General features: G+C 41.2%; 1 protein-coding gene across 2 annotated transcripts in view; it reads left to right on the top strand.

Moving 5' to 3' along the window:
• Positions 1–18711, top strand: part of LOC109400400 (protein phosphatase PP2A 55 kDa regulatory subunit) — a 153365-nt gene that overhangs the window by 56664 nt on the left and 77990 nt on the right. Inside the window, exons 2-3 of one of the 2 annotated variants that reach the window (XM_029859957.2) lie at positions 8346–9182; positions 13560–13865. In XM_029859957.2, coding sequence (XP_029715817.2) covers positions 9176–9182; positions 13560–13865 — 313 coding nt within the window. In that variant the 5' untranslated portion in view covers positions 8346–9175. The remainder of the gene's footprint in view (positions 1–8345; positions 9183–13559; positions 13866–18711) is intronic. The other variant, XM_062846585.1, reaches the window with a different exon arrangement.

The raw sequence follows: 18711 nt of genomic DNA, 5'->3' as shown, positions 1-18711 counted from the left end.
TTACGGCAAAGTGTGTCCAGTCATCTATAAACAATACGAAATATCGCGATGCGTCCCAGGCTGGCGGATCTATGAGGCCACACACATCGGAATGAATTCGCTCCAGGGGACGAGTGCCACGCTCCCTTACGCCGTCGAACGGTTCCCGACATTGCTTTGCCATCACACACGTATCGCAGAATCCGATTCCTTCAAGCTTCTCAACAAATCCGGTGGTCATTCCGTGCTTCATGAGAGTGTTCATGGCTTGTTGGCTTGCATGTCCCAAGCGACGATGCCACAACTTTCTCGTTTCGGCCACGCTGATATTGGCTTAACCCTTCGATCCAACGTCCAATTCTAGCTGGTACAGGTTGCCACGAAGATACGCCACTCCAATAAGATTTCCGTCCTTCCTGAACTCCGCACGATCAGGACCTCCACAACCAGTGAATAAAACTTCAACTCCGGCCTGCGAGAGCTTCTTGACCGAGAGTAGGTTTTCTCGCAAATCCGGTTGGAGCGCAACGTTCTGAATAATGGAATTCAATTCCTTTGTTCGACATACCTTTTATTTCTCCGGCATACTTTCACATCGTTCTTGGCCACATCGATAACGAATGGATCCTTCAACTTTCGCATAGACTTTAGATGACTCCCATCGTTCACGAGGTGATCGCTGCACCCTGAGTCAACGCAAAATCGGATCTTCCCAGCTTCGGTCTTCTTCTCATCGCCGTTTGCCATGAACGCGATCGCCTTACTGCCAACAGCAGCGTTTGCATTACCTTCCGGTTTCTTCACACGGCAGTCTTTCTTTTCTTCATATGCCCGGTTTTTCCGCACCGGTGGCACTTGCCAGCAAACTTCTTTGGGTTCTTCCAGGGGTTCTTCTTAGTACCTCCTACAAACGCTGCTCCGATATCTTCACCCGAGTCATCCAAGCGGTCTGCCCGCTTGCTTTCTTCAGCCAGCAGCCGCTGCTTGACTGTCTCCAGCTTCAGGTCCTTCTCCGCCAGATTCTCGAGTGCCGTCACCAGGGGATCGTAGCTATCGGGCAGAGTGTGGAATAATTGGGCTACCAAATCTCCTTCTTCCATCTTGGCTCTAGCAGAGTTGAGTTGCCGGACTAGGTCATCGAACATGTTGAAATGGACTCGCATGAACGTTCCCTCCTTCTTGCGCAGCCGGGCCAACAGCTTCCTCAGCAACGTTTGGCTAGAAACAGACCGCTTCGCAAAGGTTTCTTCCAGAGCCTTCTACATTTCAGACGCTGTTTCCTTCTCCCGGACAACTTCGATAATTTCATCCGCAACGAATCCTACAGGCACCGATTTGGCCTTCCTGTCCGTCTGCTCCCATTTCGCTCTTGCCGCATCGCTTATAGCTGGGGCTTCACCCGTTAGCACCGAGGAAACTTCCACTGCATCCAAATGTAGCTTGACCCGGAAACGCCAGTTTTCGTAATTCGGCCCGGTCAGCTGCGGGATTCCTCCCTTTGACGAGCCCATAAACTATTGTAATAGGAAGGACTGAGGCGAATGGGCTGAACAAATAGGGCACTGCAAGAAGTTCTTTCCTTCTCTTTCACTCTTACAGAAATTTTGTAAACAACAAGGCCAAGAAACGTCAAAATCCCATACAAAACAATGCAGTGCCCTATAACACCGATTTGAGCAGTAACAAGTAACGATTTATTATTAGTAAGGCGTGAACAGTAGGAGAGCTTGGTGTAGAATGAGGTGAAAACTTTTCTTCACGGGCCCCTGTCAGCTTTTCAAGGCCTATTTGGCAAGGCCTTCTTCTTCAAGAGAAAATCTGCGTTCGAAGTGTTGTTCAGCATTTCTCATAGTTTCTCAGATTTTCTCCCATTTATACCCAAGTGTGATCTGGCCTAGGGGCAAGACACTGTGCAAACGAGAGTAACTCTGAGAAATTCGGAGTAACTCTTTTCACCCATTTTCACCAATGATCGACGAAATTTGTTGAAAAACACCCCTAAAACTGCAAGAAAAGCGAGATATCGGGCAATATAGTTTTGATTCTGCGGTAAATCAGGCAACACTTAAGTATAAACGGGAGCAATCCGGAGAAATTCTGAGCAACTCTGTGAAGAAAAATGTACTCTCCAGCACAGTGTCTTGCCCCAAGGATCTGGCATCAATGTCAAACTGCAAAGTGTTGCGTGTACTGAATGAAAATTGCAGTTATGGGGATGTATTTAAACAAATGTCGTCGATCATCGTTAAAAAAAGAGTAACTCCTTGAGGCAACACCTAGGGGACAGATCTAACGAGAGCAAATCTGTGTTCGAGGTGTTGTTCAGAATTTCTCACAGTTCCGCAGAATTTCTCCCGTTCATGCCAAAGTGTGATCTGGCACCAATGTCAAACTGCAAAGTGTTGCGAGTGCTGAATGAAAATTGCAGTTTTAGGGATCAAAAAGTTTTACTCAGAATCTCTCAGATTTGCTCTCGTTTGCACAGCGTCTTGCCCCTAGGGCAAGACACTGTGCTAGAGAGTACATTTTCCTTCACAGAGTTGCTCAGAATTTCCCCGGATTTCTCCCGTTTTTACTTGGGTGTTGCCTGTTTATCGCAAAATCCTAGGAGAGCGACACTAGTTTTGCCAACCCAAAAAACCCCAAATAAGCCGAAAAAACCCGGTAAAACTCGCACAACTTTTGCGGGCTTTAGCGACTTCTTTGGGCTTTTTTCAGCTTTTTAAAGGTATTTTGGCTTGGCAAAACTAGTGTCGCTCCCTTGAGGCAAGACACTGTGCTGGAGAGTACATTTTTCATCACAGAGTTGCTCAGAATTTCTCCGGATTGCTCCCGTTTATACTTGAGTGTTGCCTGATTTATCGCAAAATCAAAACAATATTGCCCGATATCTCTCTTTTCTTGCAGTTCTAGGGGTGTTTTTCAACAAATTTCGTCGATCATTGGTGAAAATGGGTGAAAAGAGTTACTCACAATTTCTCAGAGTTACTCTCGTTTGCACAGTGTCTTGCCCCTAGGTCGCTCCCCCTGGCAAAATCAAAACAATTTTGCCCGATATCTCACTTTTCTTGCAGTCTTAGGGGTGTTTTTCGACAAATTTTGTCGATCATTGTTGAAAATAGTTACTCAGAATTTCTCAGAGTTACTCTCGTTTGCACAGTGTCTTGCCCCAAGAGTAACTCCAAATTTATCAGATTTGCATTGTCGTACCCCTATTTATCGATTGCGAAAACCAGTCAAAATCTTCTATATAGAGCGCTTAACATAATCATAAAACTCTAATCTAATAAACTGCTGTCAATCACCCACGTACGAACTAACTAGAAGCAATTATCCACTGCCTAATTCAAACGCTCCTCTCTCACACTAATTGCACAGCTTAAACACAGAATCAGTGCGCAATAAAACACTCCGCTACGACCGGATCAAACCGCACTTCCATCAGCCAGTCAGTCATGCAGTCAACGTGTCCATGATCGCGAACTTCTCGCATGTCTACGACGATGCGATGCGATGGTCGTAATCCTAGGTGCGATTCGCATCAAATGGGCTCACGGCAGTCGGCACCGGAGTAAACTGCTCCTCTCCATAAACGAAATCCTCGTTGTCACGTCGCGTCGGGTCGCAGATATTCCAGCTTACTGTAGCAGTGATGCGCGTTGGCCTACACGTTCCCTTCACCGAAAAGCAGATGTTTTTGTTACTTATGTTACACGTTTTGAATTTTGTGAATTTCCTAATTTTTATGTGTTATGGGTCTATGAAATCTGTAACTGTAATGGATCATTGAAGCCAACTTTTACAAAAGAGCCATCGTATATGGACTGTAACACAGTGACATCAGTCGAGTTACGTGAAACACACAAGACTTCGGTGGCGCTATCTGTTCATTTCAGTTATTTTAGTGATCCATTGAAAATCAAAATGTAGAAGAAAAAGTTCAAGGACAGGGTCCGAGAAACTCAGAAGTTTGGAGAGAAAGGATTATTATTCAAATTCCATATTGTTCCATAAAAACAAAAGATTTCCGAAGAAACATGTGAGTTGAACGTTTCGTATATAAGGTTAGATCTGACCAGCATGATCGGTGTTAGATGACCAAGTGTTACTCGAGTGTCATTTATAGTCGTTACAGAATCCATACATTTGAATTACGTAACTGTGGTAAAAAACTGCCAAGTTAACGCAGTTCCTCAGATTTCTTCACATTTATTGCCCCCAGGTTGTATTTTATGCTTCACGTCCACAAAAAATGGGGTTGTAGGGGTCTAGGGGCAAGACAGATCTAACGAGAGAAAATCTGTCTTCGAAGTGCTGTTCAGAATTCGTCACAGTTCCTCAGATTTTCTCTCATTTATACCAAAGTGTGATCTGGCATCAATGTCAAACTGCAAAGTGTTGCGTGTGCTGAATGAAAATTGCAGCTTTGGGGATGTCTTGCAACAAATTTCGTCGATCATTGATAAAAAGAGTAACTCCGAATTTCGTTTTCACAGTGTCATGCCCCAGGCAATGGTACACAAAAGCTTCACGAGCAATTCTAGAACTTTACGTCTGCTTGTATATGCTTTCTCACCGTCCCTCGAGTTGTTCTCAGGGTGCTAAGTGCTCTATAATGAATGACTTCGCCAGCCTATTGAAAACAGATAATAATTCTACAATTCCATTGCAACGCACCCAGCGCTTGATGTTTATTCGCTTTCGCACCTTCGAGAGTTTGCGGCATTATTATAGACGAAGTGCCGCTCAGCTTGGCTCAGGGGGTAAAACGGCACGCAATAAGTAAGATTAATTATCCAGATAGCCTCCATCAGCCGCAGAGAGGTGATTCCGATTCGGCAGTAACATTGACTAGACAAGTGTCAACAAACGCTTCACTCAACTCGAGCAGAACGATATGATAAACGTGCGAGGATGACGCACTTGAAACTACGAACCTCTCTACACAGACAAACAGACGTAACACTCTGATAATTCCCGTGGCGCTCGCATAGCTTTTGTTCGAGTTTGACGTTTGCTCACTACCGCCACCTAGTTGGTGGTCGGCCAAACTTAGTCCTTTTAGCATTGGGCGAATATGTTTCCGTGACTATGATTTGAATCGAAAAATGTTCGAAGTGTTACGTCTGTTTGTCTGTGCTCTCTACGTAGAGTGTTAAGATTGTTTTGATTGATCGTGTCGATTAGATTCGAGAATGGTGCGGGGCTCTTTTTTGTACCGCCGCAACACCGATCTAAACCGTGCAATTTGCGTTGCGTTAGGAATGTAAACAAACCGCCCGGATCCAGTGTAGATTGAATGATTTGTTTGAAAACAAACTACTTGTTGGCGTCGTGGGACCTTGACCTTATCAAAGCCTGGGGAGGGGGGAGGGGTTTGGTGTGGCAAGACACTGGTGTTAACGAGAGCAACTCTGAGAAAATTTGAGTTACTCTTTTTATCAATGATCGACGACATTTATTGAAAGACATCCCCAAAACTGCAATTCTCATTCAGCACATGCTACACTTTGCAGTTTGAATTTGGTGCCAGATCACACTTTGGTATAGTTATGAGAAAACTAGGGGCAAGACACTGTGCAAACGAGAGGAACTCTCAAGAATTCGCAATTACTCTTTTTACGATGATCGACGAAATTTGCTGAAAGACATCCCCAAAACTAAATAACAATTTTTAAAAATGAAGTTTTGAAATCTAAATAAACGTGAAAAAAGTATCGCAAAAAATATTTTGGTAGCCAAATTTTGAATGATTTTATCAGAAATGCCATGAAATACTTCTCCAACATTTTCTTTGAAATTTCTTAGATTGTTACATTTTTATCAAAATCGAGAAATTAGTGACATAGTTTAAGAGATTCTATCCAGATTTTTTTTGTAGTAGTTCCTTGTAGTAGTTAGGATTTTTTGCCGAAATATTTGGCTGAGCTTTACTGCCGTGAATCGCATACTTGTCCCATTTGCATAGGAAATCCAGCAAAGATGGGACTGATATGCGATTCACGGCAGTTTAGGACAAGTTTTATTTAATGTTTTCATTGGAACTTTTTATGATAATTCCTTAATTCGCTAGTGGAGGACTTCCTGAAATTATTGCTTTGTTGGAGTTTTTTACTGTATTTCTAGTAATTTTAGTTCATTCAAAAGCTCCCTGCAATCACAAAATCCGTCACACTAACAATTTGGCATTTTAAACAAATTTGGAATAATTACTAAAAGCACTAATAATTCAGTCGTCTCTGAAGAGTCGTCTCTGGTGTTTTTTTTTTATGGAATTATGAATTGATGACAAAATACTGGAAGATACTTTCGAAGTGTGTTCTGTGTAACGATTTGAAGAACTACTGGATTAATTTATAAATGAATACCTAGAATCCGTGCAATCATTGATATTACAACGGAAGCAAAATTGCAAGTTGAAAACCAGAACACAGGATTCTCTAGATTTTTTAATGAAATCTTTCAATGTCTACTGAAGGAATTCCTGGTGTTACCAATGTAAAACATGAAAAGCTTCTTGCATTATTTCCTTAAGACAGACATGTGAACATTGTAGAAGAGTTTTCAACTTTAATTCTTAATGCAAATCTGAAAAATTGCTTTATGTCCTTCTTGGGGTTCTGCAGGGTTTGCTGACGAAACATTGTCCTGAAATCTTGAATGTCAAATATGTCTTATACTGAAATAATGTTACGCCCTTCTTGTAGGTATATCTGATGGTTTTTGTGTTACCTATGTGCCTGAGCCTCATTTTGCACCCAATTTCCAAACTCTAACATTGTGGTTCTCATCTCAGTGTGTCAACGAAAATTCGTGAAATTTTGACCGTTGATCACAAAGTCCTTCTAGTTTATGAAATTGGATAGATTTTACCGTTGTTCCGGATTTATGCCCGGGTGCACTGGAGTAACCTTTTTAATAGGTAGTGGCGCAACCTTTAATTCGCCTTCGAAAACTAGCTTGCGACACATCAAACTTCATGATTTTGCAAAACAGAAGTAGGTATTGGAAATTGTTTCTAGGGATTTCGAGTAAACTGGTCACGTCTCCGGATGTTCCGGAAACTTGGTGCCCACAAGAAAGTGACTACGTTTGATTTTGATCATTTTTGGAACCTAGCTTGTGACATATCACACTTTATGATTTATGAATTAGTAGGAGCGGACCTGGTGTGGTGGTTAGAACACTTGACTATCACGCCGAGGACCTGGGATCGAATCCCACTCCCGACATACTCACAAAAATGTGGGTTCTTCCTTCGGAAGGGAAGTAAAACGTGGGTCCCGAGATGAACTAGCCTAGGGTTAAAAATCTCGTTAATACAGACAAAAAAAAATTATGAATTACCAATTCCCACTAAACAGGAATTTTTCATAGGTATTTCGAGAAGCTCCAACAGAGATTTATCTTAGTTCTCTATTTTCTTTTTATCTAAATGTATCTTCAGAAGCCAGTTTCTATAGAAAATTTCCAAGAGTTTTAAAAAAATACATTTATTCAGTATTTGTGCAATAAACTCCTTCCAAAAAATTTTGTTAGGAAATTCCTCGAAAAATTTCACCAGAAAACACTCCTATAGTTCGGCTCATAGGAATTATAACAGAATTATTTCAAGAATGCCGTCCTCCTTACCTTTAGTATTCCTGGGATAGCGTAAAAAAACTCTTATAAAGAATTCACCAATGAGTAATTGAGTTAGCCGACTAGATTTTTTATTGGAACTTCATCAAGCATTTCTTAAGAAGTTCACAAAAAAACTTTTGGGAATTCCGAAACACATATTTTCAAGCATAGGTTTACTTTACAAGGCATCCGGAATAAGAAGCAAATTTCAAGCATATGTTACATGTAAATTTATTTCGAAGTTAACGTCTCTAAAATATTGTAAAACTGTCACAGTATGCATCACAATGACATTGTAAATATTTCAGTTTTACAGATCCACTTAAAAGTTTGGATTCTTGGATGTTTTACATGCTTCATAGGTATATAAAGAAAATTCGGGAAAATTCAAAATTAATGCGGGAAAAAGTCGGGAAAAATGCGGGAATTTCAATTTCCATTTTGTGTGGCCACCCTGCATTGGTTTCTTTTTGGACAAATATTTGACCCTGTGTAATAACAGCTTAAGTTTCCAGACCCCTCCATGTGGTTTAGACTTCTGAGCCGTTAACGTACCGTGAAAGTTGCTGAACCGACAAATTTGTTAGATACCTTAACCGATAAAACTAATTATGATTTCAATTATTGTATGAAATGATTTTTAAATTTATTCTTTCAATCATAAAAATCATGATAATATCTTACATTTTTATATTAATACCAATCAAATCTAAGATCGTATGTTTCTCTATCTCTCTTTTCAGGATCAACCAGCCCTAGCCCCAGGCGTTCTTCAACAATATCCGGATCAGTGTCACGCTCTTTAACCGTCGCTGTTGTTAACCTTCCTAGTCCATTAGCCAGTCCGAGCACACAGCCAGTCCGCAAACCAGCTTCCAGACCTAGCACAACGTATGCATTCACTGCACGAAATTAGCAGCACCCAACAAGAAAACAACAGCAACATCAGCAACGACCACGACCGCAATCGCGTTTACCACCGGCGACGGCGTTGCACCGATCCCCATCAACGTCGTCGTTGTTGTCGTCGAGGAGAAATTGCTACTAAAATAAGGCCATCGCCGGCTGCCAATCCCGGTCTCTTGGAGCAGCTGCTGCTAGCCGTAGCGGCTACTACGGTAGTGGTCAACCGTGGTAGCAGCGACAACACCAGCGTCGATCACAGACGGCGGCGGCGTCGCCGGAGACGACGGCGGTCGTTCACGTTTTGAACGTGTAGCCTAGAAATCGCATACGGCGAAATTACCCATTTTAGCACGTTTGCCGCCGCCTACTTGGGTGATCGCTGAGGCTGTATCGTTTCGATCGGCGAATGCGAGCGTCTCACGGGTGGTGGCCGTTGATGCTTCAGCGTATTGCACCCGCACGCGCTGTCACGCGATGAATGTTGATGCGCTGCGCGCGAAGATTTATGTGCCATTTGACAGTGCGCTCAATGTAAGCAAATCAAAGTATAGTCGGAAATCGATGTGTAAATACAGTTGGAAGTGATTTATGGTACAAAAAATCGCCAACGGAATCGTTACAGTTGTTGTTATTGTTGTGAATATCGTTATTGCGGGAGGAGCTTACGATGAAATGTAAGTAGCTTTTGAAATTATTTATCAAATGGTAGTTTAAGCGTTTATTTATAACTAGGAACAAGAAACTGCGCAAACGAGAGCAACTCTGAGCAATTCAGAGTAATTCCGTAACTTTTCTAGGGGCAAGACACTGTGCAAACGAGAGTAATTCAGAGAAATTCTTAGTAACTCTTTTCACCAATGATCGACGAAATTTGTTGAAAAGCACTCCTAAAACTGCAAGAAAAGCGAGATATCGGGCAATTTTGATTTTGCGATAAATCAGGTAACACCCAAGTAAAAATGGGAGCAGTCCGGAGAAATTCTGAGCAACTCTGTGAAGGAAAATGTACTCTCCAGCACAGTGCCATGCCACAAGAATGGAACACTACAAATGTGTAGTAAGCGTGAAGGGTCTGCAGATCGTCCTCGACCTAGGGGCGAGACCGATCTAACGTGAGAAAATTCGTGTTCGAAGTGTTGTTCAAAATTCCTCACAGTTCCTCAGATTTTCTCCCATTTCGATAAAATTGTGATCTGGCAGCAATCTCACACGGTGTGTTGTGTAGAACAACTTTATAATAAAAAAAAAAGTAAGTCTGAAATTTTGCCCAGTGATACTTTGGGCCATTCCCTTCAATTTGCTGGGTCGGTTGAAAACATCCATCGGGGGGTCTAGAACAAAAAAAAATTTGAAGGTTTTTCATGCAAAAACAGTTAAAAGCGCATATTGTAAATTATTGCATCTTCTACAAATATTTACAACTTTTTTGTCTTTGAGGATAGAACCATAAAATTTTCAGGCGTTTCGAAGTAGTATGCGTAGATGACTGTGTGAAAATTTCATTAAAATATGTTGAATGGTTTCCAAATAATAGCAAAACTATCAAACGCATTCTAAAATACTAAGCTTAGTAGCAAAAGTCCAACAAAATATCTATATTTCTATATAATAATACATGAAAAAATTGCAATTCTAAGGACCTTGAGTCATTATGATGGCGGTATGTACTGTGAAAACTTGTTTTTCAAATAATGAACAATTACATAGTCAAATACATGAAAGGAAAACACATACATTGCCATTATGTAGCTTTTGACTAAAGTATTAATTATTTATGTCAAGAACGCGGTTTTGCGTATACATGTTCATTTTTTCCATTTTTTAAATGATTAAGGTCTTATCTAAGTATCAGATTGCAAGCGAAAGGCTTTAGGAGAGCGTGGCGCAATAATTTGGATTACAAAAAAAACTATTTGTTATTTTTTCGAAAGATATAGATTTATGTTGAAAATATTCTACTAGTCAACGACGCCCTAACAACGATCAATCACTCTTCCTCATGCTTGGAGGAAACCACAGAAAATATTTTTGAGACATCATATGCAAATCGATAAGACTATTTAAACCATTGTTATCAAATTGTTTTTCCTTGGCTTTATGCTGAACAGCCTAATTTTCATGCCTAATGTAGAAACATTTTCAATAAGTACTCCGTTCTTTTAACTCTTCTTTCAGAACTTATTATCAGTTATTTGTTAATAAATGGTGGCATAAGTAATAAGCATCATATTGCTATTAAATTTAAAGACAAAACTAAGTTTAGGTCCAACAGCTATGTCGAATATCGTGGAATAATCCGGAAACTATGTTTAGTACCGTAAAGTTGCCCTTGATCGAATATTGCCCAACTGAATTCTGTTTTGATTTCAGTTCTCGTTATTGTGTCCTGTCTTGGTTTAATGTGGACTCATACCCACAACTTCAATGTTATTATGAGGTATTTAACAAAGTTAACTTGTTTTTATTCATTGACTAAGGTAAAATACTATTTAATTTTGAACTTGCAAGCATTAATTCCAAAATAATTTAGCTTCTATACTTTTTCTTCGAAACAGAGATGTTTCCCAAACCTCGAGTGCTTTTCTTGACTTACCAAATAACATTCAAATATTTTCTTTAGGGAAGGCCGACATGCTCAGCAATCATGATAATTGTGTTTATTATAGGATTCGTAATAGAGGCATACTTGTACTTGTGAACATGTATACGCAAAACTACGTTCTTGAAATAAATAATTAATACTTTAGTGAAAAGCTACATAATGACAGTGTGTGTCTTCCTTTTATGTATTTGACTATGTATCTGTTCATCATTTGAAAAACAAGTTTTCACAGTATCGCCATCATAATGACTCAAGTTGTTTAGAATAAAATATGTTTCATGTATTATTGTATAAAAAAATATAGATATTTTGTTGTTCGTTTGCTACTAATCGAGCTACTAATCTTAGTGTTTTAGAATGCGTTTGATAGTTTTGCTATTACTTGAAAACCATTCAACATATTTTAATGAAATTTTCACACAGTCATCTACGCATACTACTTCGAAACACCTAAAAATTGTATGGTTCTATCTTCAAAGACAAAAAAGTTGTGACTATTTGTAGGAGATGCAATAATTTACAATATGCGCTTTTAACAGTTTTTGCATGAAAAACCTTCAAAAATTTTTTTTTGTTCTAGGCCCCCCGATGGATGTTTTCAACCGACCCAGCAAATTGAAGGGAATGGCCCAAAGTATCACTGGGCAAAATTTCAGACTTACTTATTTTTTTGTTTTAAAGTTGCTCTATAAACACACCGTGCTCAAATTGCAAAGTGTTGCGTGTGCTGAATGAAAATTGGTTTTGAGGATGTCTTTCAACAAATTTCGTCGATCATTGATAAAAAGAGTAACTCCAAATTTCTCAGAGCTGCTCTCGTCTAGGGAAAAGACACTGCGTAAACAAGAGTAACTCTGAGAAATTCTGAGCAACTCTTTTCACCAATGATCGACGAAATTTGTTGAAAAACCCCCCTAAAACTGCAAGAAGAGCGAGACATGCAAGGAACTCTCAAGGGCGCGGTAATTCTCTGCACGCATAGTCATTGCATTTCGTGCCCCTAGAGGACTACCTTGACATGAGTTAAAATACTCAGAGGATATTATTTCTATGCCAATCCCGATTGACTTTACCACAGTCAGTCAACCATCTGCTTCAGCGTTTGTTTATCATTCCGTGGGATTACGAACGTGACGAAAGTTCGATAAACAGGAACCGTTGCTAGCAAGGCCGCGTTGCACAAGATTGGCGCGTGTGGCAACGACTTATTTAGTGGAATGAAAATTGCAGTTGGGGCTAGGCCGTCTTCTTGGCACGATAAATTGCCCCAAATTACGTGCAAAATACATTGTACACATGAGTTTCGAAAACGGCAGTATGAGCCATTTTACGAAACTACAACAATGTTGATGATGATATTGATATTCACGTGTTACGGCGCCGATACGAATCAGAGCCACTAATTTGATAGTTTGTGGGCTTTGAAAACAGTAGCCGCCGTTAAAGGTGCTCTTAGGGTTGTATTTACCTTGGGGCAAGGCAAGGCACCATGTTGGAGAGTAAACTTTCCTTTACAGAGTTGCTCAGCATTTTTCCGGATTGTTCCCATTTTTACTTGGGTGTGTGTGTGTGTGTGTGTGATCCATCTAACACCCACTGTCCGGCAGTGATATTATGGAAGAAAACATTCTGCAAAACCATATAATGTCGTTGCAAACTGCTTTAGTCCGGGAGTTAGAAGGTGATAGCTCTATTGCAGATCCAGAGACCCATTTCAGAATGGCTGGAGAGACACGTCCATTCAGAAGTCACTTTCACTTACAATAAGCCCCGCATGTGTGCATTACCGTTATCAAATGGATAATGATAATACAAACACACTTCCTGTTTTAAAGATTTCTTCAAAACTGGCACGTATTTAGTCAGTAGCAGTAATAGATATAATAAACAACAGTAATAATCAGAACAATTTCACCATAGTTAGTGATGCCGTCGTTGCGGTAGCTTCTATTACAATTGCCTCAGATTCACTCCATGCCACCTCTCCGGTCTAGTTGCCACATCTGCGACGCATACATATTTTTATTTAACACCATGTCCATCAATCAAGCGAACCACACAAAATCAACAAAATACTATTTCAAATGTATGAAGCAATATTTGAACTACAAAATGCACAGATTTTACAATTCTTGTTCAAGCTTTTACCCACTGTGCATTGTAACCATGCAACACGCATCACTTTCCTTCCCGTTTCTGTTCCCATTTTTACTTGGGTGTTGCCTGATTTATCGCAAAATCAAAACAATATTGCCCGATATGTCGCTTTTCTTGCAGTTTTAGGGGTGTTTTTCAACAAATTTCGTCGATCATTGGTGAAAAGAATTACTCAGAATTTCTCAGAGTTACTCTCGTTTGCATAGTGTCTTGCCCCTAGGGTTGTACACTGTGATCCAATTTTTTTTTTTCTAATCTTTTGTTACAATTCTTCCCTTTTCTCCCATTGCAGCCAAAGTGCAAACTAGCGTAAGACAGAGCACACCATCGTTGGGTCGCTGGGGCCGCTCAACGGTGAGCTCCAGTCCAATAGCTATACCAGGCGGTGGAGGAGGAGGAGCAACTGGGAGCGGGAATGCAGGAACGAGCCCCGAGTACCTCGGTGGAATGAGTCCACCGCACAGCCCGAACTCGCCCCCTCCGATACCGCCACGACCTGTGATACGGCAGTCCAGCTTTACCAAGATCGGCTACATGATCAACACGGCCGTCAACGGAACCAAGAAGCAGTTTATCGGCAGTTCCGGCGGTGGCAGCGGTGAGTACCAAAAAATGAATTTCTGTATACATTTTATCTTTTCTTCTTGATTCAAATAATAATAGGCTATCAAATCAGGTTCAAGACGGGCTTGATCCAACAGATACCGCTTCTGTTTTGTATGTGGAAGCTAGGTGGAAGGTTTGTGGTATAATCCTAGGGTCACGACAGATCTAAAGAGAGAAAATCTGCGTTCGAAGTGTTGTTCAGAATTCCTCACAGTTACTCAGATTTTCTCCCATTTATACTGTGTTGGAGAGTACATTATTTCCTTCACAGAGTTGCACAGAATTTCTCCGGATTGCTCCCGTTCTTCCGTGGGTGTTGCCTGATTTATCGCAAAGTCAAAACAATATTACCCGATATCTCGTTTTTCTTGCAGTTTTAGGGTTTTTTTTTCTACATATTTTGTCGATAATTGGTGAAAAGAGTTACTCAGAATTTCTCAGAGTTACTCTCGTTTGCACAGTGTCTTACCCCTAGCATTTATACCAAAGGGTGAGCTGGCATCAATGCTGAAATGCGTGTGCTGAATGAAAATTGCAGTTTTGGGGATGTTTTTCAACAAATTTCGTCGATCATCAACTCTGTTAACTCAGAATTTTTCAGAGTTGCTCTCGTTTGCGTTAGTAGTCAGGATCTGGGAAAACGAACAGCTGCCGGAGCTGGTGGAAACCCAAGAAACAAAACTACGACGGGCTCCACAAAAAGCTGCGGTCTAAAAAGGTTCACCCCGCACCAAATGCACCATGTACAAAACGCTTTTAAGACACGGTGGTCCTCTACGGACAGACATGGCCCATGCTCGAGGAGGACCTGCAAGCACTCGGAGTTTTCGAGCGTCACGTGCTATAGCACTTATAAGGACGATCCTCGGCGGTGTACAGAAGAACGGCGTGTGGCGGCGAAGGATGAGCCACGAGCTCGCTGATGGGCTCTACGAGCGAACCCAGCATTCAAGATATGGTGTGCAGGGTCGAATAACAACCCTGCAAAGCTGGTGTTCGCTACCGATTCGGTTGGCACAAGAAGACGTGGGGCACTAAAGAGCGTCGATCATCGAGAAAAAGAGTTGCTCCGATTTTTTCAGAGTTGCTCTTGTATTACACAATGCAATGTGTATGATTATTAATAACTTGTACCACATGTTTGTACCACAGACAAACAGACGTAACATTCTGATATTTTGCATCGTACACCGATTTAACGGTCTATTTGAAAATTTGATAGTTGGCCAACTGACCACCCGTGGCGCTCGCATCGTTTTTGCTCGAGTTTGACGTTTGCCCACTACCGCCACCTAGTTGATGGTCGGCCAAACTCAGTCCTTTTAGCATTGGGCGAACATGTTTCCGTGACTATGATTTGATTTGAAAAATGTTCCATCATTCTATGAATATTTTCTTTATAATATTTTAATAACTAAGGACCTCGATATGGACAACAAATAGAGTTAATAAACAGAGGATAACATTTAATGTCGCTGGTGTTCCCTTTGTTGTCGCTCGGAAACTCGTCGGTGGGGTATCTGTCAAACTGCATACTTTTTCGCTTTGGCACTTATATCCCTGCCTATACCTCCACCAGCAAGAGATGTTGCGGCAGCGATATTCTTCCTCTATCCACTTATCCGCGAGCGGTAATGGCGGCGGTGGGTACAACTAACCGATTCGGATTATGACGTTTCTTGGGGATCGCAATCGGTTGGCGCCATCGAACGGTGGGCGAAGGGGTGGAAAGAGGAATGAAATTGTTTTGACTTTCCCCCAAGAAACGTCAAAATCTGAACCGGTTAGTTGTACCCACCGCCGCCATTACCGCTCGTGGATAAGTGGATAGTTTATTACTTGGGGCAAGACACTGTGCTGAAGAGTACATTTTACTTCACAGAATAGGAAGCAATCAGTGAAGTACTAGATTGAAAGTAGTGAGCTGGATTTTTGTATGGTGAGATGATTAATTCTCCGTTTCTGCAATGAAATGCTGCAAACAGCGTGGGTTATATGATTTCTTGTCTAATTTGATGCTGTTTGAGCAAAACTTTGGGTAACTGTGTTGTTGAAGTTGCAAGAAATAAATAATACAACAACACCAGTTACCCAAAGTTTTGCTCAAACAGCATCAAATTAGGCAAGAAATCATATAACCCAAGCTGTTTGCACCATTTCATCGCAGAAACGGAGAATTAATCATCTCGCCATACAAAAATCCAGCTCACTACTTTCAATCTAGTACTTCACTGATTGCTTCCTATCAGACGCGCCAACTTGGTCAAATTATTGGAGGGGCAAAGCCTGGTTTTTCGGATTTTTTGTATGGGAAAATCGAAAAATCAATAAAAATCATCAAATATCGGGGGGGCAAAACCATGCTTGCCCCCCCTAAGTTGGCGCCTATGCTTCCTATTGCTCAGAATTTCTCCAGATTGCTCCCGTTTTTACAGCGGTGTTGCCTGATTTATCGCAAAATCATAACAATATTGCCCGATATCTCGCTTTTCTTGCAGTTTTAGGGGTGTTTTTTAACAAATTTCGTCGATCATTGGTGAAAAGAGTTACTCAGAATTTCTCAGAGTTACTCTTGGGGCAAGACACTGTGCTGGAGAGTACATTTTCATTCACAGAGTTGCTCAGAATTTCTCCGGATTGCTCCCGTTTTTGCTTGGGTGTTGCCTGATTAATCGCAAAATCAAAACAATATTGCCCGATATCCCGCTTTTCTCGCAGTTTTAGGGGTGTTTTTCGACAATTTTCGTCGATCATTGGTGAAAAGAGTTACTCAGAATTTCTCAGAGTTACTCTCGTTCGCACAGTGTCTTGCCCCTAGGAGTTACTCTCGTTTGCACAGTGTCTTGCCCCTAGGTTTATTAGCTCTATGAGCCATTTTACGAAGTGACAACAATGTTGATGATGATATTGTGGTCGGTTTTCGGATCGCGCACGCTTAAAATGATTTTTTGGATTTTCACACGTCTTTATTCGGCGACGGACGTATCGAGAATGATGCGGGCACTGCTTTCTTCTCCTGACTTCCGCCTCAGCGGACCTACAACGGAAACGGTTTGACGCACGGTCGCTGCGTTTTATTTTTGACAGCTGTTTTTAGCCCAATGGGTTTGATGTGTTTCGTTTGATCTATAAAAGGGGTTCGGAACCAGTGCTGGGAAAACTCGCGAAGATCATTCTGCGGAGTCCAAATTGGGTTGTTTAGTGAATAAAATATTGCTATTCTCTATAGCCTAATCGAAAGAGCTCATTTTTCTGAGTATAACGTGATTTTATTGGATTCCAACACCTTTGTTTTGATGGTTAAATCAACAAAACAGTTTTAATTTTCGTGGATAGAATGACAGTTCAATCGATAAAGTGACAGTTCGACCCGAACAAAAAAATTTCCCTATACAAACTTTAAATGCATTTTAAAAATAGTTCCCGGACTCCAAAAATTATGAAATTTTGGATTTCAACTAATTTTTGGGCGGAGAATCCGATTATGAAATAATCCGGATACCCCTAAAGAACCCAATTACACAAATCACAGCTACCCATGGTTGCAACTGCAAAACCATTCGCTACTGTAGCCTAGTTTGTTTAAATTCATTAGCAACCGTATGTTGCTACTGTAGTTCGCTCCTGTAGGTCCCTCCTGCTGTTCAAATGGGAGTTTGAGGTATTTGGGGGCAAAGCTTCGCTACAAATGGTGCTCTTGTGACGGTTGTGTTGGTCTTCGCTGAAGGAAGCGGTCGAGTTACTGGGAACGAGAGCACTGGAGGAGCAATGCCTTGATAGAGTGACGGGAGGGTATTCGTTTGCAGAATTGGACGAAAAATCGGGGGCGTGATCGCTTAAAGAACGATAGAAACGAAATGGCGTAGTCTTATTCTAATCAGATGAACTATCGGAAACGGATCCTCGGGGTGTACGGTGCTTCGAATACGATGGTCATAATAAAACACTCCAGTACTGTGGGAATTCGCTGGTTAGATCACGACTGCGCTACGACCAGCGAATCGTATTCGCTTGTTGGCTGGCATATTCGTTTGTTGGGACTACTCGCAACTGATTCAAATGCCCTCTAGAGTCTAGCCACACCCAAATGACCACAAATAACTCACGAAACACACTCATAATTTCACAAATCTGCTGTACGTACATATACTAAGATGTAAAAGTCAGTTTGACATCGATTTTTGAGATTCGAATGCTTATTTATTGGGTCATGTCCTAACCCAACTTTCAAAACGCCCTAAGTATTGAGCCCACGACGAGTGAATCTGTTTTGTACGACAAACGAAATTCAATGAAACTCATTTCGAGCTCCCGCGCTGTAGCTGCTACTGTAGCGATTTATTAGAACGCCTACTATATTGATCCAAACAAATTGCTCCCGTATATGAAAAAACATCGCTCCAATCACAAATTCAAGCAGACTACTGTTACCATTCCCAGCACTGTTCGGAACTACTACAATATTGATTTTCACGGGTTATTGGACGCTACCTCCTGTCAAAATTCATTCATAAAATCGGCTCGTAAAATGGACTATTGGACAACACCACGAAAAGTCTATTTTACAAAACGACAACAATGTTGACACGGGCTTGGGCGCAACCTCCTGTCAAATTTTCATTCGTGAAATGAGCGATCAGCTGATCCGAAACGTCTCGTAAAATGGCTCATTGTTGCATTTTCTTTATTCGGGTTGTCGTTGAACCTGATGCACTGGTATAAAATATCGAGACGACACAAGAGACGACAGATCGCCGCGGCGCCAGCTGAATTTTAAATCTGGTCGAAAACTCCGCGCGCGACGACGACGTCAGTGTAGTTCTCTCCTCGACCACCCA

This window comes from Aedes albopictus, chromosome 1, assembly GCF_035046485.1.
Source record: "Aedes albopictus strain Foshan chromosome 1, AalbF5, whole genome shotgun sequence".
NCBI classification, from domain to species: domain Eukaryota; kingdom Metazoa; phylum Arthropoda; class Insecta; order Diptera; family Culicidae; genus Aedes; species Aedes albopictus.
Note: the sequence above shows the minus strand (reverse complement) of the source record. Positions and strands in the feature narration are given on the sequence as shown.